The 24,048-nt window shown below is 40.4% G+C and overlaps 1 protein-coding gene across 1 annotated transcript in view; it reads left to right on the plus strand.

Moving 5' to 3' along the window:
• Nucleotides 1-24,048, plus strand: part of LOC126191352 (pre-mRNA-splicing factor syf1 homolog) — a 154,272-nt gene that overhangs the window by 31,046 nt on the left and 99,178 nt on the right. Inside the window, exons 2-4 of the mRNA XM_049932191.1 lie at nucleotides 10,564-10,611; nucleotides 19,962-20,110; nucleotides 22,034-22,157. Of these exons, the coding sequence (XP_049788148.1) occupies nucleotides 10,573-10,611; nucleotides 19,962-20,110; nucleotides 22,034-22,157 (312 nt within the window). The 5' untranslated portion in view covers nucleotides 10,564-10,572. The remainder of the gene's footprint in view (nucleotides 1-10,563; nucleotides 10,612-19,961; nucleotides 20,111-22,033; nucleotides 22,158-24,048) is intronic.

Below are 24,048 nucleotides of genomic sequence, written 5' to 3' on the forward strand. Positions count from 1 at the left end.
CAATTTCACTGAGATAACCCATAAGTGGTGTTAATAGTCAAAATTTGTATGGAGGCCTCATCCCAAGGGAGCTGTAAGTAGGCGTCTTTAAGATCGATTTTGGCGTTTATTTTGCCCCCTGCCAGTCAGGTCATCAAATTGTCAATCTTAGGAGTTGGATACACATCCACAACGGATTGCGCATTGACTGTTGACCTAAAATCTCCTCAAACACATAGTGCACCATTTGGTTTTTGCACCAGAATGATGGGTGATACCCAATGGTTGTTGGCCGCCGGAGTGATGACCTGTATGTCTTGTAGCTGGTGTAATTGGTCTCGCATTTTGTTTTGAAGAGCAAAAGGGACATTGTGGGCTTTGCAGAAGCGGTGTTGGGCTGTGTGAAGGAGGTCTACATGCGCTGCAAAATTTGTAACTCTGGAGGGAGATGCTCAATAACAGACACACGTTTTTTTAAGCAACCGTGTAAGAGTTAGTAGTCACTAAGTGGATGGCAAGGTTCTGTATCATGGATTTTGAGTCCAAGAGTGGAGAATAACTCCATCTCAAGAAGGTTGGCATGATGCAGTTTGTCATCTACCAGAATCTGGTTTTGAATGGTGTGTGAGTGTTAATAGATTGTTGACTGAAACTCTCGCATGATGGGGATAATATCATTAGCGTAGCTATGCAGATGCTGACTGAATGGCTGGAGAGTTGGTGTTCCCAATGTGGAGTATGTAGCCTAATCAATGATGGTAGCCGAAGAAAATCAGAAAATTGACTGGATGTCCATTAACTTAAAATGAGACGTGCATGGACCAATGGTATGACGCAACATAGCCTGAAGGAAACTTGTGGTTGGGTAAGGAGTGTTGTCTTACCCTGATTTTTGATTGGCTTCATCCCAATTGTTACAGTCTGCTAACATTTTATGTGCTGACTGGCAGACCTTAGCTTGGTGTTCCATCTCTGCTACACTCACTACATTTCGCCCACGTCAGTTGGCACTGTTGCCGCAGATGGCGTATGAAACATTGATTACAGGCCAGAAGAATGGTGAGTAAATTAGATTAGGAAGTCAGACTCTGAAAGCAGTAGATGAGTTTTGCTATTTAGGCACAAAAATAACTGATGATGGTCGAAGTAGAGGGGATGTAAAATGTAGACTGACAATGGCAAGGAAAGGATTTCTGAAGAAGAGAATTTTGTTAACACTGAATATTGTTTTAAGTGTTAAGAAGTCATTTCTGAAAGTATTTGTACGGAGTCTAGCCTTGCATGGAAGTGAAACATGAACGATAAACAGTTTGGACAAGAAGAGAATGTAAGCTTTTGAAATGTGGTACTACAGAAGAAGCTGAAGATTGGTAGATCATGTAAGTAATGTGGAAGTATGGAATAGAATTTGGGAGAAAAATTAGTGACACAATCTGACTAGGAGAAGGGATCAGTTGATAGGACACATTCTGATACATGAAGGGATCACTAATGTAGTATTGGAGGGAAGTGTGTGTGTGTAGTGGGGGGTGGGGGGGAGGTTGTACAAACTGTAGAGGGAGAACAAGAAATGAACACAGTAAGCAGATTCAGAAGAATGTAAGTTGCAGTAGTTACTTGGAGATGAAGAGGCTTGCACAGGACAGAGTAGCATCATGGAGAGCTGCATCAAATCAGTCTTCGTACTGAAAATGACAACGACAACAACAAAAACAAACACACACACACATAGAGAGAGAGAGAGAGAGAGAGAGAGAGAGAGAGTGTGTTTGTTTCTTTGTTTCCTGTGTGATGCTAACTTAAATGCATCAGTATTGCTGTGATTTGTGCTACATGCTGTGTGGTGTAATGGTTAGTGTCATTGGCTGGCATGCTGTGAGTCGCTGCTTCGAACCTGATCATCATGAGCAGATAATTGTTATTTAGTGTATGTCATTTCTGGAAGGTTCTCAAAAATTATTATGTTTGTAACATTTGCATATTCTGGAAAATTCAACAATGGTCTAAAGAGCAGCACACTCGGATCAGCAACTCATTTATCTTCGGTCAGTACACTGGTGTCAATAATAAACATACTTTCAGTGCTAAGTATCATACTTTATGGACAATCCTGATTTTCGATTTAAACTTGATTGTGTTTATGATTTGACTTTTATGCCAGGCACATCCAAACATCTACATCACTGTGGCATCAATTAGGCAATGTAAAAGGCATCACCTACATGGACAGGCCCAAAATACAAGCAGTACATTGTTACCAAGGTCTGTATTTTCAGGAAACAAATGTATTCCAAAACAGCAGAAAGTCAGCCATACATCAAGCATCTATCAGTCTTTTCCAGAGACCTTAGTCAGGGCCCAATGAAATGGATGAGATGATTTGACCAGTTGCCCAATACAACAGGTGGAATGACATGATATCTTTGACAAATGTGTACTTTTACTTCAATGTCATAGTCCATACATTTACTTGAATGTCACAGTCCTGCAGTGGTTCAAGAATAATGAAGAGGAGCCTGATGTCTTGGAGAATCTCCAGGCTGAGCTGAAGAAAACATTTGGTGACAATCAGCAGCAAGTCCACTTAGCAGAACAATTGAAGAACACAACCCAATGTCATGGGGAAATTACACAGTCATACACACAGAATGTTTTGACACTATGCTGTATTGTGAATCCAAATATGATATAAGCCGACAAAATCTCTCATTTGATGAAAGAAGCCATCTAGGGGACATGTAAGAAGGTGTTCTGGTACAGGATGTTGCAACAACAGTAGATTTATCAGGCAGTGCCAGTGCATCAAGAAAATTCAAGAGAAAAGAGCAGGATGAAAGAGCTCTGACCTACTATTGAAAGTGGCCTCTATGGTAATTGTGGAAGACTATGGCCTCACCTTTCTCGTACACCAGGTAGTAAAAGAAGAGATAGTAAAGGAAGAGATCCAGCAGTTTATTCAGCCCAATATATCTGATTAAGTAGACAAGAGACAGTAGCCATGAATGTTTACTCCGTATGGCAAGAGGTAGCAGAGAATGTTGAAGAAGATGTGTATTGACCTTTATCACCAACTTCCATCACTAGTCAAACGTGCCATGAGAATAAACTTGGTCAGCTTGCTTGGAAATACGCTGCAGCTACAGGGCTATTACAAATGATTGAAGCGATTTCATAAATTCATTGTAGCTCCATTCATTGACATATCGTCACGACACACTACAGATACGTAGAAAAACTCAAAGTTTTGTTCGGCTGAAGCCGCACTTCAGGTTTCTGCCGCCAGAGCGCTCGAGAGTGCAATGAGACAAAATGGCGACAGGAGCCGAGAAAGCGTATGTCGTGCTGGAAATGCACTCATATCAGTCAGTCATAACAGTGCAACGACACTTCAGGACGAAGTTCAACAAAGATCCACCAACTGCTAACTCCATTCGGCGATGGTATGCGCAGTTTAAAGCTTCTGGATGCCTCTGTAAGGGGAAATCAACGGGTCGGCCTGCAGTGAGCGAGGAAACGGTTGAATGTGTGCGGGCAGGTTTCATGCATAGCCCGCGGAAGTCGACGAAGCAAGCAGGGAGCTAAACGTACCACAGCCGACGGTTTGGAAAATCTTACGGAAAAGGCTAAAGCAGAAGCCTTACCGTTTACAATTGCTGCAAGCCCTGACACCTGATGACAAAGTCAAACGCTTTGAATTTTCGGCGCGGTTGCAACAGCTCGTGGAAGAGGATGCGTTCAGTGCGAAACTTGTTTTCAGTGATTTGAAGCAACATTTTTTCTTAATGGTGAAGTGAACAGACACAATGTGCGAATCTGGGCGGTAGAGAATCCTCACGCATTCATGCAGCAAATTCGCAATTCACCAAAAGTTAATGTGTTTTGTGCAATCTCACGGTTTAAAGTTTACGGTCCCTTTTTCTTCTGCGAAAAAACCGTTACAGGACACGTGTATCTGGACATGCTGGAAAATTGGCTCATGCCACAACTGAAGACCGACAGCGCCGACTTCATCTTTCAACAGGATGGTGCTCCATCGCACTTCCATCATGATGTTCGGCATTTCTTAAACAGGAGATTGGAAAACCGATGGATCGGTCGTGGTGGAGATCATGATCAGCAATTCATGTCATGGCCTCCACGCTCTCGACTTAACCCCATGCGATTTCTTTCTGTGGGGTTATGTGAAAGATTCAGTGTTTAAACCTCCTCTACCAAGAAACGTGCCAGAACTGCAAGCTCGCATCAACGATGCTTTCAAACTCATTGATGGGGACATGCTGCGCCGAGTGTGTGAGGAACTTGATTATCGGCTTGATGTCTGCCGAATCACTAAAGGGGCACATATCGAACATTTGTGAATGCCTAAAAAAACTTTTTGAGTTTTTGTATGTGTGTGCAAAGCATTGTGAAAATATCTCAAATAATAAAGTTATTGTAGAGCTGTGAAATCGCTTCAATCATTTGTAATAACCCTGTATTAGATGACAACCCAGGACCCAGCCAGTGCAGATGCCTCCTCAACCAAGTGTAATGTCCCACAGAAGATTATAGATTTGAATGACAGAGGCCCTAAGAAGAAGACAAAGTGTTCTGCATATATAATGACACAAGACATCAACCATTACAATGGTCCTATTCATACAGTCAACTGCAGTTTACAGTTGACCTGTGGAATGAAGCATGTCAACAATCCCTTGGATGAGGTTGCTCCCCAACGCAGCTTAACCATTCTGTGTCACTGTACAGAGGTACCAGTCACTCGCCAAGTTGCCAGATTCAGGAAAACTAAGTGAAGTGAGCATATATATGGAGCTTAGCTGCCACAAATGAAAATCCTCCATAGATGACTATTGTGACCACAAGAAACTACTTATGTCTGGCCGTAATTGTGGGTCCTTTGATTGCTCTGGGAGAAGGCTCAGCAAACTAGAACACACAAAATATAACTTAACTTTATTACATAAATGAAGAAAAGATTTAGATAAATGATTTAGTTAACTTTGATGCAGTTATTTGCTACAGCATTGCTTGATAATTTACAGCTGTCACTGACTATGAAAGCATCACTTGATGAACAGATTAACAAACTGTTCCCTTGCAGTACAAAATGCTACTTTTGCGGAAGTACACTTCATAAGAAACTTTAATTGTCAATGTCCTACACCATGATATTGACAGATGTAGCTAAGGTTTTGAACAGGGGGTGAGCTCTTGCATGCTCGACACTATTTTGACCTCAGTGTGAGGGTGCTGTAGGGCTAGAGGAGAGGCATAGTTTTCAGGAGTACTTCCCATACGTTGTTGTGAATTTCAGTAAGCCTTTGCTGATGTGTATGGTATCGATATGCATTGCTGACTTTTGTGTGTCGCCATGATCTCTGGATGATACAACAGCTTGTACCAAAATGTCAGAAAACATTATCAATGGCCAATTTGTGTGGGTACTAGTTGAGTCAGGGCCTTCTTTTTCTGAAATGATAGTTAAATCAACACGCTAACTGCAAACGGGCATTGATATACATTATTGGGGACGTGTTGAAAATGTGTACCCTGACTGGGACTTGAACCTGGGATCTCCTGCTTACATGGCAGATGCTCTATCTGTCTGAGCCACCGAAGGCACGGAGGATAGTCCACCTGCAGGGACTTATCCTTTGCACGCTCCCCCTGAGACCTACATTCCCAACATGTCCACACCACTACATTCGTAGTGCATCTAATAGATGTTTGCTCATCACACTCATTACTTCTTTTTCTATCTTGATGACTGCTTATCATCCTGGCTAAAGAAGACTACATTATGTGATACAAAAGCGATTTTTATAAATGTCACAAATGGTAAATAGATCTCTCCGACAGGAACATATATTGCAAGAATAACTGTCAGTGACAGGACACAGCCCTTTGAATTTGTTGTTTTAAGAAAACATAACATAATGATTTTCTCAGGTGGGACTTGTTGCAAATATCACAGATGGCCATAGATTGTGGGAGATCAGAGCTTCAGATTAACAAAACTATTCCAAATAGCACACTTATTCCAACAAGCACACATAACAAAGATTGCTCTGGGCAGTTGTTTACCATTGAAATGTTGTTATCTTGCCATTGTCAAGCTCAGTTTGACGATTGCAAAAAGCTGCTCAGTGTTGACAAAGAAGTCTACAAGCCAGTGATGATCATAAGCGTTGCAAGTGGCTGAGGAGAGTGTTGGATCACTAATTGGCATGAGCAGCCACAACTCGTCCATAAATAAATGTGCTTAGGAAAAGGCAAAATGGCTCAGGGTAGGCGTCTCAATTTCATTGATGAAGAATTGTGTTCCTCTAGCACTGCAGACAACACTTTGGAGAAAGCCACTATCGAACTACCAATAGGATCTGGCCTAACAGAGGACCAACAAGAGTGAGTGTTAGCCATTCTGTGCCAACTGTTGGATGCATTTAAGTGTGGACTGCAGTACCAGGGCAGCAGCATTGTGAAACCTAGTGCAGGGTTGGCTCAGGTGACTATTAACATAGATCCCGGGTTCGATTCCCGGCAGGATCAGGGATTTTCTCTGCCTCGTGATGGCTGGGTGTTGTGTGCTGTCGTTAGGTTAGTTAGGTTTAAGTAGTTCTATGTTCTAGGGGACTGATGACCATAGATGTTAAGTCCCAAAGTGCTCAGAGCCATTTGAACCATTTTATTAACATAGAGGAGAATGTAGGAATTTTACAAAGGAAGAGCTGGTAGTGACAGTGGGTGGAGTAGGGAATAGTCTGGATAGGGACAGGGAATATGATGTAAGTGGTGACCTGGTAAAGTTAGCTACACAAACTAGTGGCACTAATGTGCACTTTGTGCAACTGTTTCAGTGTCTTGATTGGCCACATCTTAATGCTGCTGTTAGGCTTGTTAACATGCAGCTGGAGAACGCACTGATGGCAGAGGACACGGATCACATTGCAGTTGTCCCAGTTGTATATCAGTAGATCAGGTTTCACAAGGCGTGCCCTGCACCTCAGTAGGTATGGGAAGGGGAGGCTGCCAAAGCTTAAAGGTGACAGTGTAGAGGGTGGTGGTGGGATCACTCCTGGAAAAATTCCTGTAGTTGTTGGTGTTAGAGCTGCACCATTTTTGGACTGAAGTCAGCTGATAGGTATCTCTGCTTAAAGGAAGTCTCTCTAACAAAGGAATCACCTTCAAAGGAGATCAGGTATCCTAGTAGAGAAAGATTTAGCAGATTTCATTAAACCATAAGTATTAGAGATAAAGTTAGTGAACTGCTTATCGATGTTGATTCTGACATTATTGGTATATTGAAGCACCAAGCAAATAATTAGACAGCTCAGAGGCTTCCTTTACCAGGATACAGATTAGCTGGCTGGTTTTCCTCTGAGTGGGGTAGTGGCCATGTACATAAAAATCAGTATTCCATTTGAATCCGTAAATGTATCACGGCACTGTACTGAACAGACATTTGAACGTGTGCAGGGGAAATTAAATTAAGTGAAACTAAACTAGCCTACTAACTGTTGTTTATAGGTCCCTTAACTCTAACTTCAGAACATTCCTGCTCAAGCTAGAGAGGGTTTTTGGTTCACTTTATAGGGAGTACCAAAAATTAGTTACATGTGGTGACTTTAATATTAATTTTGTATGTGATTGTGCAAGAAAAAGGATGTTGGAAGCTCTCCTAAACTTATATGACCTGATGCAGACTGTATTTTTTCCAACCAGGGAGTGCAAGGGAACAGTAGCACAGCCACAGACAATATTTTTATTCATTCTTCATTAGTAGAGAGGCATTCTGTTAGTAAAAGGGTGAATGGCCTTTCAGACCATGATGCATAAATTTTAACACTAAGAGGTTTTTGTACTCAATCGAATGTTATATGTAATTACAAACTATATAGAAAAGCTAATCCAATGGCAGTAGAGAGTTTTTTAACCCTTTTTAAGGAGCAATAGTGGCAGGATGTTTGTAGTGCTGATAACATTGATGACAAATATAGTGCTTTCTTCAACACATTTCTTACACTCTTTGAAAGTTGCTTTCCATTAGAACGTTCTAAACAAGGTACTAGCAGTAAAAGGCAGCCTGGGTGGCTGATTAGTGGGATAAGGATATCATGTAGAACAAAATGGGAATCATATGAAAATGTTAGATGTAGTCACAATCAGGCTACAGTAGCCCATTACGAACAGTATTATAAGGTGTATAACAATGTTACTAGGAAGGCAAACAGTATGTGGTTCGCAAATAGACTAGCGAATTCACAGGATAAAATTAGAACCATATGGTCAGTTGTGAAGGAAGTGTCTGGTCAGCAGCACAAAGTGGACAATATAAAGTCAGTTCGCAGTAAAAATATTTTTGTTACTAATGGGTCAGATATATGTACAGTATTTAGCAATCATTTTCTGAGCATTGCTGGTGAATTAAATAAAAACTTAGTTTCTACAGGGAATCGCATAACTCTCTTGGAAAATGCCTTTTCGAGATTGATGTCTGAAGTACTTCTCTGTGATACGGACAAGGGGAAGATTGAATTAATAATTAAGTCACTGAAGGCTAAGGACTCTCATGGATGTTAAAGTACTGTACTGCACATATTAGCCCTGTACTTAGCCATATATGGTCAATTTCCTGACAATTAAATTATTCAGTAGTAAAGCCACTATAAAAAAAGGGAGAAAGGGATAATGTAGACAGTTTTAGACCTGTTTCTATGTCATCAGTGTTTGCTAAGATTATTCAAAAGTACGTGTATTATGTAAGGATAATTGATTATTTTATTTCACCTAATTTGTTTTCAAATGTACAGTTTGGCTTTAGAAGTGGTTTAACAACTGAAAATGCTATATTCTTTTTTCTCTGTGAGGTACTGGATGGATTAAACAGAAGGTCCCCCAACACTTTTTTGATTTAACTAAATATATAATAAGTTACAAAATTTTGAAAATCACCAATAATAATAAAATCCCGAGTATACTAGTGCACTGGACTTCAACTAAAATATCCTGAAACTGGAAGTCATTTCTTAGTTTCTCTGTAGCTACCTAGTCTAACCATATATTTCACAACTGTTTCCTGTGAACATAAATCTGGCCAGAACTTGACACTCAACTAATGAAATGTCATCACTTTCAGTCTCTAATGAAGTAACATCACATTCTTCTTCACTTTCTGAGCCACTAAATTCAGTGTCAAACTCAGAAGCACTATGGCGATCCTTTTTTGAAAGCATTGCCTAAACAACTAAACAACAATATAGGATAGTGTCTGGAAACATGCATTTTGTTGTCGAGTATCCAAAGCTGCTCACAGTAAAGATGATAAAAAAGGAAGGAGGAAGGAAGATTGTGTTTAACATCAGTAAAGACAATATCTAGTGGCAACCACCTCTAACAAAACATGACAGCCAGACTACAAATGTAGTACCAGATGCTCTTTAAGTGCTGAACAGATATAAGTGGGATTTTATTTTTTCAAAGATCTTTTCTTAAGTTCCTTGAGTATACTTGGGATTTTAAATTTCTGTCAAAATACTGAAAATGAAATTGCTTGGGATTTTAAGTTACGGGATTAATGAAATTTGCATCTCCCTGACACGCACTACAAGGAAATGTTTATGAAGCTTTCTGAGTTAATCATATTCATATTAAACTTGTGGATGTTCCTCTCACTGTAGGAAAAGCTCTGCTAACCCTGCTTCATGTACCTTTTACCTCACCAATATTATCATAATTGACCATATGTCTGCTTAGTACAAGGGATCCATCTTGAGTTCTTTTTATTTAATTTATTTGTATCTTTTTGATAGCTTTCTTGTGCATTTATCAAGGCTAATACTTTTCTCATGATCATAAGAATCTTTTTCCTAGTTATAAATTATTTTACAGAAACATAATGGAAGATTTAAAACATTTAAAATATTTTGTTGCTATTTTTAAAAACAACATAAACAAATCTTTAATGCGTTCTTAATAAACAAGTTTTTTTCACAAGTTTGTTTCACATGTTGGTAGATGAAAATGTTGCAACATGAATTAAGCAATGGAAAGTCCAGGTTGAAGTATAGATTCTATTCGCTGTAAATATGCCACATTGAGTCGATGACAGGCACAACAAGATGAGCGCTACACACTGAGCTTTCGGCCAAAGCCGCAGTGGCCAGAGATAACAGTCATGTGTGCATGAGATGTGCCTATTTATGTGAATGTGAGTGAAAATTTTTTTTATTTTATTTTATTTTCTTCTGAAGAAGACTTGAGCTGAAAGATTAGTGTGTAGCTGTTTTCTCATTGTGGCTGAATGCAACTCAGTGTGTCATCTTTATGAGCAGCAATCTATCTTTTCCATAATTATTGATATTACAGCATGATTTCCCATTCTAGCATAAGTGCCATTATCTTCAGGACATCACTTTGCTTTGTTATGTTTTGCATACGGTTCCAAAACAGTGCATACATCATGATTAAATGAACATTATTTCATTGTAATTATTAAGCTGTGATTGTCATTGTTGTTTATGATGATGATGATGATGACGATGATGATAATGTGACTAATACTCTGTTATATGATTTTGGTTTCAGAATTACAAAATGCGCAGCTATGAAAAGGAGGAGGTTGAGCTAGTATTTGTGAGTAAATTGTACCTCATATTAAAAGATTGTTTCATATAATGTGGCAACTTGTATTATCTACGTGATATTTTTGTGTACCTATTTGCCCCAAGCAGACATTCACAGATTATCACAATCTGCATTGTATATTGTCATCTAATAATTTCTACTCAGTATTGGCCAGAGTGAAAAATATCAAACTGAGATTCAAATAAACACTTGTCTCTGGGGCAGCACTCAATATGGACACCAGCAGATATCTAGGGATAGCTGCTGAGCTTGCTACTTCAAAATGTTGTAAAATTTAGAAATTATTTCAAAAAGATGTAGACAGTGCAAACATTTTATGAGTTAAATTTGAAGAGTGGAAAACAAAACCATTCTGCCATTTTTTCAAGAAATGTGTTTTCAGTGGTATTTTGTTCTGAGTACTTTGTTGCGTGTCTCTCAAAGTGATCCAGGTACCAAACCATGGAGAAACCTATTCAGACATACATTAGTACATGACACTTGATCTTTGTGCCAAGCTGTGCTTTGCTCTGGAATTTCAAAATTTAAAAGATAGAAGAAATGTTTTTAATGAGTACAGTTCTATAGTTAAAAACCCAATGCTGTATTTCTGTGCTTGTATTATCACAAAATAATGTAGTACCTCAGTATTACTGGCACTCGAAACAAAAACTTTCTTCATGCTAGTTTGTTGAAAACTGACATTTGGAGGCCAAGGCTACATATAAAATGAAAGTTAATTCTTGGAAAGAAGAAAACAGTAATTAGCCATTGTTAATAATGCTATTTTTTATACAAATAGCACTGTTACTGGTTTCAGATGGTTTCTTCTTCAGACAGTTATTGGAATTTGTATTACTTATTTGTTTTTTTACAGTTGGAAAAAAGCAGCTAACAACTAATTTAAAAGGAGGCATTATTAAGAGTGGCTTGTTGGTGTTTTCTTCTTTGGAAGAATCAACTTGTAAAAACTTTCTTATCAGCACCTAGAACCAGTCAGTTCCCTGGTATGGCGCTTATTAAAGTATTCATTTTCTAATTTGTCTCATTATTTTTTGTGTTGATACAGTGGGCTGCATAACCAGTCAGTTTCCGGGTATGGCACTTGCTAAAGTATCCATTTTCTAATTTGTCTCATTATTTTTTGCGGTGATACAGTGGGTTGCATAAGTAAGTAATCTCAATTTAGTATCAGATACCATCTCAGCTTTTTGGATACAAATCAGTTACGTACAAATAGAGGTACATTGTTTTTATTTTCCATTCCCCTGACAAACATCACGTTTGGAACTTTGACTATTTTCTATTTCCACTCTTCATTTTTTTTCTGCTTCCAACAGTTACAAATGTGAGCATTCTTCTCAGTTTGCAACCAATTGATACAACTGCCATAGGATCGGAGAGTAAGTTAACTTTTCCATTTATGTTCATCCTATGTCAGTGACAAGTGAAAATGTGTCTGCAGCAGAGCCATGTTTTACTCTAGTGAGCACCTTATGATTTAAAAATATGTGAGTGAAAGAAGAGGGGGAAAAAATGATAAATGCACTACTTCAAAACCACGAAATTGAATGTATACGTTATGTCGCAGCTGAGTAATCATTGTAACATACCTTGCAGTTGTCGAGGAAATCAGTCACATGTCATAGCCATGTGATCCACTTTCTACAATAAACTGACCACCAGCACTGCACCCATTTTACTTCTTAATTGCTGTTGCTTGGCCTGTGTTAAATTTTGCTGTGCTGTCAAATGATACTATGTGATTTGTGGTCTTCAGCACTTAGAATGAGTAGAATGAGTGTGTGTGTGTGTGTGTGTGTGTGTGTGTGTGTGTGTGTGTAGTTCGATGTGTGAAGTAGTCTCTCTCTCTCTCTCTCTCTCTCTCTCTCTCTCACACACACACACACACACACACACACACACACACATTCTGAGCGTTTAAGACCACAAATCACATAGTATCATATATAGATTTTGGAGTCTCCTCTAATGTACCTGGTGAATAGTAACAGCGATTGCTTGCAATGTGATGGTGATGGCGAGGGGTGGATATGCTGTTAACAAGTATGGTTACTCCACCTTTTGCCCTGTACTCCTGACGTTGGCCTCCTGTGGTAGCCACTACCCTGTAGCACAAGGGTACTAGTGTCCTTAAAATATGCCTTCTCTAAGGCATAAACACATAAGCCTCACTTGCGATAAGAGTCTTAGTCCTTCTCATGAACCTTGAACTCATTTATGATCCATTGGGGGTACGAAAGCCTTTGATTGGTAAGGCTTCTCTTTCCCCTTGCCCTTGTCTTCTCTTTGGAGTGGAGAGACAGTGATTTTTTTTTCCTTTTTTTTTTGACTGGATGAATGGTTGTCTCCATACGGTCAAGAAGAACGCTGTCACTGCTGTCACTGGATCCATCACCTAGTGTCACATGATTCAATGTGTTCTTGGTTTCTGAGCCCTTCTCCGTATAGGAAGGATGATGAAATGTTATCAATATTCTGTTGATATTTGTACCTCTGTTTTCATTTATAGTTGTTGACTTCATCATCTTTTGTTGTCTATTTGTTTGAAATGCACTAGTGGTAGGCTCATAATGACCAGACTGACTAATTACATTTCAGCTTGCAAGTTGTTCTTTCTTGTTGCTAACTGTTTTAACTAATACGTAAAATACAGGAAAGCACACTATTCCCCTTTAGCAGACTGATGAGTTGAGCACAGACACATGTAACAGAAAGTAGCATTCACACTAGCTTTTGAGGTCTTGCTCTTTTACTGACAAATGTATGCACATTAATAGCCATTGTAACATTCTGAGTTCTCCCACACCATTAGTAGGAGAGTAGTAGCAAACAGATCAGGGAATCTCTACACCATGCATAGGCTGATACCAAACACTGGATCTGGAGTGGTGCCGTGAGTGGTGAGCGTGGCTTGCTGATAAATGGCAATACATTATGCTAAGTGATGAATCGGGTTTGTTCACTACCCCAGATGGACATCGTCAGCGAATGAGTGGTGACCTGGGGAGAGATCCCTTTCTTCCAGTGTTTTGGAGATGTGTGGGAACTCTGACAGTCCAATAGTATGTCACGGACATTCTGCATCATCATGTGTCACCTCCAATGTGAAAGTATTGTGGTAGCATTTTTCAGCAGGGCATTGCTTGTCTGAACATTGCATGGGCATCTGTGGACTGTTTGCCTGATGTTGAGATGCTCCTATGGCCAACAAAATCCCCAGATCTGTTCCCAGTAGAACACGTGGGAGATCAGCTCAGACACCAATTCAGTCCCAGTACCAGAACACATCTGTGGACTGTTTGCCTGATGTTGAGATGCTCCTATGGCCAACAAAATCCCCAGATCTGTTCCCAGTAGAACACGTGGGAGATCAGCTCAGACACCAATTCAGTCCCAGTACCAGAACACAGTACCATTTATAGCTGTGGAGAGAGAACTTTATGGTATTTTCAGTGGGATCAGTGCATGCATCCAGGCCAGAACAGACAGAATGCCGTACTGGGTCTCATACTGCCAAGTTCTTTGTTAATCTGACATGATTTTGTAATACTCTCTCAAACCGTGAAGTTTCATCTTGCTTCCTCCTCCTTTTCTGAGTGCTTTTTTTTTATTTAGACAGTGTACTTGCATGCCTGATGGAATAGGTTTGTAAAGGAATTTTCTCTTTAGGCTGTCAAAATTCTGATCAGATGTTGAGTACTCCTTGTTCCTTGTTTGGCCTTATGCGTTTCCTTCCTTTTTCAAATTCTTCTCAAAGTACCATATATCCAATCGTATCTTCAAGTACTTCTTCCCATGCTATTGTTAAGTTTGTTTCTTTTGTATAGACCTTCTATATATACACTCCTGGAAATTGAAATAAGAACACCGTGAATTCATTGTCCCAGGAAGGGGAAACTTTATTGACACATTCCTGGGGTCATATACATCACATGATCACACTGACAGAACCACAGGCACATAGACACAGGCAACAGAGCATGCACAATGTCGGCACTAGTACAGTGTATATCCACCTTTCGCAGCAATGCAGGCTGCTATTCTCCCATGGAGACGATCGTAGAGATGCTGGATGTAGTCCTGTGGAACGGCTTGCCATGCCATTTCCACCAGGTGCCACAGTTGGACCAGCGTTCGTGCTGGACGTGCAGACCGCGTGAGACGACGCTTCATCCAGTCCCAAACATGCTCAATGGGGGACAGATCCGGAGATCTTTCTGGCCAGGGTAGTTGATTTACACCTTCTAGAGCACGTTGGGTGGCACGGGATACATGCGGACGTGCATTGTCCTGTTGGAACAGCAAGTTCCCTTGCCGGTCTAGGAATGGTAGAACGATGGGTTCGATGACGGTTTGTATGTACCGTGCACTATTCAGTGTCCCCTCGACGATCACCAGTGGTGTACGGCCAGTGTAGGAGATCGCTCCCCACACCATGATGCCGGGTGTTGGCCCTGTGTGCCTCGGTCGTATGCAGTCCTGATTGTGGCGCTCACCTGCACAGCGCCAAACACGCATACGACCATCATTGGCACCAAGGCAGAAGCGACTCTCATCGCTGAAGACGACACGTCTCCATTCGTCCCTCCATTCACGCCTGTCGCGACACCACTGGAGGCGGGCTGCACGATGTTGGGGCGTGAGCGGAAGACGGCCTAACGGTGTGCGGGACCGTAGCCCAGCTTCATGGAGACGGTTGTGAATGGTCCTCGCCAATACCCCAGGAGCAACAGTGTCCCTAATTTGCTGGGAAGTGGCGGTGCGGTCCCCTACGGCACTGCGTAGGATCGTACGGTCTTGGCGTGCATCCATGCGTCGCTGCGGTCCGGTCCCAGGTCGACGGGCACGTGCACCTTCCGCCGACCACTGGCGACAACATCGATGTACTGTGGAGACCTCACGCCCCACGTGTTGAGCAATTCGGCGGTACGTCCACCCGGCCTCCCGCATGCCCACTATACGCCCTCGCTCAAAGTCCGTCAACTGCACATACGGTTCACGTCCACACTGTCGCGGCATGCTACCAGTGTTAAAGACTGCGATGGAGCTCCGTATGCCATGGCAAACTGGCTGACACTGACGGCGGCGGTGCACAAATGCTGCGCAGCTAGCGCCATTCGACGGCCAACACCGCGGTTCCTGGTGTGTCTGCTGTGCCGTGCGTGTGGTCATTGCTTGTACAGCCCTCTCGCAGTGTCCGGAGCAAGTATGGTGGGTCTGACACACCGGTGTCAATGTGTTCTTTTTCCATTTTCAGGAGTGTATGTTCTACCGTTCAGTTGTCCTTTCTTTGCTGGGTTCCTTTCTTTGCCATCTAAACTCTTAATGTTCATACATTGCTTCCCTTTTCTCCAAATGCCTCTATAATTTTCCTGTAGGCGAAACCTAATTTTCTCCTGATCATGCGTGCCTCTACAGCACTGCTCTTGTCCTGTAGTCATTCCTGTTTAGCCAATTTGCATTTTCTGTCAGTCTCATTTTTTAGGCATCTTTATTCCCTTTTGCCTGCTTCAATAGTTAAAAAAAGACACGGAAATCTGTATTTAGCCATCCCAAAATAATGTTCGAGAAAAGCAGGACAATGCATTAGCAGAAAGGAATGAGAATCGGAGTCTTAATAGCCTACTTGCTTCTTCACCATTGTTGCAAAGGATGTTGTGAATACTGCAGGTTGTAAGGAACCAGTGTACCTTTCTTACCTCATGATATGATATAGTATTCTTGAAGTTTTGTATTTTGTATCTAAAATTTGTAATTCCTGCTTCAGGCTGGACGTTTGATCAATTCATACATGTTTACAGACCTCAGCATATTATCCCTGCTACATGAACATCTAACTCACAACTGCCACAAGTAGTTTGCCCTTTGCATAGTGAGTGGCAGGAGTCAATTAAAGCAGTGCACTGGATACAACAGAGAGGTTCACCTAATGGTAGATAAAGAAAGCTCTAAAACATTCAGGTAATTTGATTGTGAGAGTAAAAGCTGATGTTTTTCGTATCTGACAATAGAATCTTCTGCTTTTATTTGCCATTTCTCAACTTTCTTTATTTTGCCATGCTTCTTTCAATTTAGCTGTCTGCAAGTGCATCAGATTCCTGCATGATTTTGCATATTTGCAAAAGGTGAGGGTACTATGTAATCCATTTGTAATGGAATATTAATGCAGCTATCTTCAGCATCTACCAAAAGATTTTTACTGTAAAATTGTTTAGTGCCATTTGGCAACCCAAAAATTTGTTCCAAAACCTTCAAGTACAAGTGGGGCAACTTTGATTGTTCCTTGGGCTAACTTTATAGCAAGAAAAATATTTTCACAATTTTACTATTTACAAGCAATTGTTTTGATGAAACATCATATGGTGAATGAGCCATATCTTTTATTTTAGAGACTGGTGATGAGTGTTCACCAATGGTTAACTTAATCTACCGGTAGTGTTTTATGAAAATCAGTAAGCTCCATAGAAGTTGTTAGAGCATCTGAGCCAAAGCTCTGCTTATGTTAAGAAACCCTGGGGTGCAGCAGTATCCCATAGGTTGTGCCTAGTGACTGTTTGCCTCATCAGCCATCCCCTCCATGGGTGCAGATCAAAGTATACTAGCTAAGCCCTCTGAGATGTCATTATGTGTAATTAAACATTCAGCCTATACTCCTTCGTTAATATTTGTAACTTATATTTTGGACAATATTACAGGATTAACAGGTACCTGAACCACATCCTGATAAATTTTTTAACTGCAGAGTAGTAAAGAAATGGCGAAACAGATGCCCACACAAGTGACCACAGAAAAGACAAGTTTAAGATGGTACTGCTATGTGAAAAGAAAGGGAGTTGGCAGAATACCAAGACAGGCCCCATGAAATGGCAGTATGAGACCCAGAGGAAGGGACAGATGGATTGTTGGAGTGCAGGAATGTGTGAAAGAGAGAGGAGAAGGTTTCAACAGAGACAGGGGAAAGTGGTGGAAGAGCAGGAAACGATGGAGAGGTTTACGTGTTAAACAAACCTTTTGATGGGTGGAAACTGTAGAATCTTATTATTATTATTATTATTATTATTATTATTGTTGTTGTTATTTTAGTTTGCATTGTATGGTATTTATTAAATTTCATGCATGTTTCCCTGTTTAGGAGGTTTAATCTCACATTTTTGTAAGTTTAAATTCATTCAGTTTGTAGCACAGTAGTTGCTCATATGTTTTGTTTTGAAAGCAACCTTCCATTCATTTAGTAAGCCAGTCAGTAAGGCTCCCGCTCTCAACTGATACACATGTACAGAGTGGCAAGTTAAGTGTTTAACTTTTTATGTGTTTGACACACAGTATATTTGTTAAATTTTGCAGATGTTTCTCTGTTTAGGAGGTTTAATATGGTGTTTTGAAAGTGTAAATTTATTTAGTCTGTAGCGAAATAGTTGCTCACTGAACAGTGAGCTATGTAGCTCATTTACACATCAGCGTCCATTGGTTATGCATCGGGAAGGTAGCAAGTTGCATATCTAGGATTTTCTGCTTTTTATAGTTCACTTCTTCAGTTAGTCTTGCTAGGTTGGCTAGGAAGTGTGCATGCTGTTTGCAGACACAGGAAGAGTTGGCCGCAGTTCACCAACAGCTGGGTGTGCTCTTGGCTGCGATCAGTCACCTTCGGGCTGCTACCTCGGGGTGTAGTGGTGGTGAAGCATCTGGCGCATCACATGGGACACCTCAGGTGTCCCTTGTTTTGCCCACGGGATCTGGTTCTGAGGCACGTCCTAGTGCACCCAACACGGTGGATCCGCCATCACAGCAGGATGGGTGGCAGGGTGATAATGTATCGCTTGAGGCAGAGTATCAATGTGGAGACTGGTCACCTGGCCTCACCTATTCACCCTGTGAGTGGACAGGTCTCAGCAGACACACAAGGGGAGGAGTTTGCTAGTTATTGGGAGCTCCAATGTTAGGCGCATTGTGGAGCCCCTTAGGCAGACAGCATTCAGGGCTGGAAAGAAAGCCTATGTGCACTCGGAATGTCTTCCGGGAGGCCTCATCTGAGATATGGAGGTGGCTTTGTCTGTGGCTGTTGAGTGTGCAGGATGCAGTCATCTACATGTTGTGGCTCATGTCGGCACCAGTGACGCCTGTTGCACAAGATCTGAGGCGATCCTGAGTTCGTGCAAGCAGCTGGCGGAGTTGGTGAAGACTGCTGGCTTCATGTGTAGGGTGCAAACAGAGCTCATAATTTGCAGCATCATTCCCGGAGTTGATTGGGGTCCTTTGGTTTGGAGCCGAGTGGAGGGTCTCAACCAAAGGCTTCGTTGAGGCTGTGATGGTCTTGGCTGCAGACTTCTAGACCTGTGTTATCTGTGGGGATTTGTAGGACTCCCCTTGATAGGTCAGGGGTGCACTACATACAGGAAGCAGCCACTCGGGTAACAGAGTACTTGTGGAGTGCACATAGGCCACTTTAGGCTAGGCAGTAGTTTGAGGTGCCTCAATAAACACTCACCAGTCGATATGCAGTCTCCTGAGCGAGAGCAATACCAAACTAACATTCCAACATCTCCATAATTTAACCCTCTTCTGATACTGTATACATGACAGTGTGTTATAATTGTGCCCCGGGAAGTGTTAATTAAGGATATTTGTTTGGAGGAAACAGGGACTTGCCTGCAGAGATGTTACATAAACCACTGGTCATAGGTGAGCTAGCTATTGTTTCCCTATGGTCTCTCCTTTGTGATGCTGAGTAAATGGCAGATGCAACCCTGAGCAGTAAATATTTTTGTGAACTATTAACATTCAGGATATTTGGTGGGCAGCCTCAAATTCTTTTAGGGGTTCAGCTTCACTCTGTGCTCTTTCCAGTCTCCTCATTGCAAATCACTTCAGTTCATTAAATAAAGGCTGAATGTTAATCATTTTAATGTTTTTCACATAATAATTCACTACAGTTCCAGAACCTTTTCTGGCCTACTACCACAGATTTTAGTGATATAATAGTGTTCACAAATACACAATTAATGTATTACAAGCCTGCAGAACACATTTGATAATCATTTTGTTTTAGAGTCTGCATCATTTTGTTATTTCCATCTTTCTGACACTCTGAAGTATTTCATCTCATGCCCGATCCCCATTATTTTATGAAGCACAGGGTAAGTCAGCCATCTTTTGCATTATAAAAAAAATGTGATTAGATCCTCTGATGTGCACTTGCCAACTTCATGAGGAACTGTTTGTGCAGTTTAGTGTGCAACATTTGGGTAAACTGATTTTTCCTTCACTATTTGTATTCACATTGGTTTTGTTCATTGTATGAAAAAACTATCAACATATGTTTTCTTTCCTTTTTCCAGAATGAAGATGACTTGCCGTATGAAGAAGAAATTCTTCGTAATCCCTTTTCAGTTAAGCACTGGCTGCGTTACATTGAACATAAGAAAGGAAGCCCAAAACAGACTGTCAATATAATTTTTGAAAGGGCTCTGAAAGAATTGCCTGGGAGGTAAGGAATGCAGTATTTATTTCATTGTCGAGACTGCCAAGATTTTTTTTCTCCCTACTCATTAATTTTGCTGTAAAGTATATCATTAGTTCCATTGTGAACGCTTGGTGATTAGTATGTGTGTATGTCCATGCCCCACTCCTACACTCTTGATGCCTTCCAACAAGGACTAATAATGTATGCCGAGGCTGACATTGTGTGTTACTGTATTTTATCTATATTGCTTTCTCATTCTTGGAATACTTAGGTTTGTTTTATAAGTAAAATAGTTAAAATACATCTTTACAAAACACATTTGTATCAAATGGAGAATTAACTTATGAAAATAGTATATTTATGAGGAGACAGAATGACTGGCTAGTGCTTACATTCAGAAGTCCTTTACTACCAAAAGACAAATCTGAAAGGTAAAAAGAACTATTTGTAGTTTTTGAAACAATTAATTTCTTCCTCAGAGAGGAAAGAGGGAGTTTTGGAAGGCCAGATCACTCAGACCTCATGTAGAGAGTGGCCCACATATGTGAGGCTGAATGGAGAAACTCAGTATTGGGGAGGGGAATGTAAAGTCCCACAATGTTGGGTCTAAATTTTGCTGATGACACTTATAAAGGGCTGAAACTCATGCATGCCGCACATAATCCAGATGATAGTTGAACAGGTGCAGATGTGTTCACAGCAAACAGTTTGAGTTGTAACCTCGCAAAAGCTCACATTATGCAATTTAAAATAAATAGAAATGTCATGGTACCAAAAAGAGATATTAATGATTATGTATTAAATTAAACACCGTGTAAAATTTCTCAGGATAAAGCTGGATACAAAGATAAAATTAGTTCAACACACAGATAAGTGAATAAAGAACTCAATTTACCAAGTTGTGGATGTAGAAACCCAAAGATAAGGGCATCTGCTTGTTTTGAGTATTTTGAAGCCCTGTTGTTTTATCAAAATATCTTCAGGGATAATGCGACTAAAGTTAATAAAGTGAGCAGTAAAAATATTGTGTAAGGTAGATAACAAAATATTTTGCAGAGGTATGTTCAAGAAACTTAGAATTGTTGCACTCCCTTCCTGAATCTAATTTGTTGCTAGAACTAAAAATCATTTGAATTTATTTTACACAACCACTCTACAAGACATGAATATTTTTAATGCTCATTTTTTCACCTTGCTTAGAGCTCAGATAGTCTGTTGTATTCTGGAGTGAAGGTTTTCGAAAAGCTCCCAGTAAACATATGACAATGAATTTTGAATCCTTACAGTTCAAAAGAATTTTAAAAATATTTTATTAGCCATTACTTTTACAATATATCTTAGTATCTAGATATAAGGTGTGAAGATTTCAGTTTGCTGCATGACACATGCATGAACCTCCGTTAATACTGCTTATAGATGACTGCTTTCACATGACAAACATCAGTACAATCCTGTAAATATTAAGCTATCAGTATGAGATAAATTGCAGTTATTTAACTTGACTGAAAAAGTATCAGTTTTTTTAACACAGTACAGACTTATTCCATTTCCCCAAAGGTTGTCCTTCCTAATGCACTCTGCAGAAGGTGATACATGAATGAAGGAGTGAATGTTTGAGTGACTGATATGCTGAAAATATTTGCATTTATTTTTCTTTTTGATTTGTTTTCTGGTGTGATGAATAATACTGAGTGAAACATGTACTTTCTGATCCATTTTTTATTTGTCTCCAAGTACACAAAAGTTTTGGTTTTTTTCCTTTTGCAGTACGGTGTGGGTCACTTTGCTGATTCATCACTTTTCACATAATATTAAAATGATGTGATAGAAAAAGTGGGTTTTCTGACAACAAATTGTACACTTGTTGCTATGATTTCTTTGCAGAGTGCTTTTCAGATTTATGTGTATCATATATTGATACATGATCTTTTATGTTTTGCTTTTCAGCTATAAATTATGGTACAATTACTTGAAACTTCGCAGGCGGCAGGTGAAGGGAAGGTGCATTACTGATCCAGCGTATGAAGATGTCAATAATGCATTTGAACGGTCTCTCGTTTTTATGCACAAGGTGATGTAAATTCCAATTGTATATGTTTTATTTACAAAACAAAGGAAGCATTTCTGACATTTTGTTGTCTAGTAAACAGAGTTGTTCTAAAGATTCCTAAAGTAATTTTCTTCGGGCTTCATTACATGCTGTCAGCAACTTCACTATTGCTTCTTACCCACAATTTTAAGCACTAAACTTGTAATTTCAGGTATAGACAAAGCTTGTTGCTCTTTATTTTATTAATGAGGCAATCATCAGGAAAACAGCAGAGTAAAATAACTAAATTTTTTTCAGTGCAGGGCGGAGGAACTGATATTTAAAAGAATTGAAAAGTAAGGAACATTGAAACAAATGCTGAGTAGGTAATACTAACAAGTTGATCATGGCAGATTGGGCCAAAGATGTAGATTGTATATGGTAGAGACTAATAGGGTAAAGTTTAACAGACTCATTATTAACAATTGATAAATTGCTGTGGATAAATTTAGAAAAGACAAAGACAAGACAAAGGTTTTGGTGAGGTAGTTGGTAGCATTAGAAAAAAAATCAAGAAAAAGAAAAATGTTGTGTACACTAACAGTTAAGTGTGATTTGACAGAAGAATTATCATCATTATAAAATAAATAAATGCTATGCGTGAGTATGATAGCAGTATCTGTCTAACATGATATGTTTCATAATATTTTGGAAAGTAAGGGAGAAAGATCATTAAAATTAAGCTTTGCTTGGGCCACAAAATGTGCTTGAACAGCCCAGATGGAAGAATTCTATCAACAGAAGACATACAAAGACAGACCTTTACTTCACAGCCCAGCATATACATACATCAAAAAAAGTTTTGTATCACCCCGGTTCTCAGAACTCCTGAAGATAGAAGTTGACTGCGGATATTGTATCATAGACACAGTCCCTTTGACTGTTCAGAGATGTCACTAAACCCTCCCAAAGATGTAAACAATCATGCATGAGCAGCACCTATTAGATGGAGGGGGGGTCCGACAGCCGATCAATTCCAATCATTCCACCAGGAAGAAGGTACACGGCTCATGTTGTCTGTAGTTCAACCATGCCTAGATGGTCAATATCGTGGTTTGATCACATCTGCCTTGTTACTTTGTGCCAGGAAGGGCTCTCAACAGGAGAAGTGTCAAGGCATCTTGGAGTGAACCAAAGCGATGCTGTTCGGGCATAGAGGAGATACAGAGAGTCAGGAACTATTGATGACATGCCTCGCTCAGGCTGCCCAAGGGCTTCAACTGCAGTGGATGACCTCTACCTGTGGATTATGGCTTGGAGGAACCCTGACAGCAGTGCCACCATGTTGAATAATGCTTTTCGTGCAGCCACAGGACGTCGTATTATGACTCAAACTGTGCACAGTAGGCTGCATGATGTGCAACTTCATTCCCGATGTCCATGGTGAGGTCCATCTTTGCAACCATGACACCATGCAGCGCGGGACTTATGGGTTCAACAACATGCAGAATGGACCATTCAGGATTAGCATCACATTCTCTTCACCGATAAGTGTCGTATATGCCTTCAACCAGACAATCGTCGGAGATGTGTTTGGAGGCAACCTGCTCTGGCTGAACTCCTTAGACACACTGTCCAGCGAGTGCAGCAAAGTGGAGGTTCTCTGCTGTTTTGCAGTGGCATTATGTGGGGCCGACGTACGCTACTGGTGGTCATGGAAGGTGCTGTAACGGCTGTACGATACGTGAATTCCATCTTCCGACTGATAGTGCTACCATATTGGCAGCATATTGGCGAAGCATTTGTCTTAATGGGTGACAATTTGCGCCCCCATAGTGCACATCTTGTGAATGACTTCCTTCAGGATAACGACATAGCTCGACTAGAGTGGCCAGCTTGTTCTCCAGACATGAACCCTATCGAACATGCCTGG

This window comes from Schistocerca cancellata, chromosome 6 (assembly GCF_023864275.1).
Source record: "Schistocerca cancellata isolate TAMUIC-IGC-003103 chromosome 6, iqSchCanc2.1, whole genome shotgun sequence".
Taxonomy (NCBI): domain Eukaryota; kingdom Metazoa; phylum Arthropoda; class Insecta; order Orthoptera; family Acrididae; genus Schistocerca; species Schistocerca cancellata.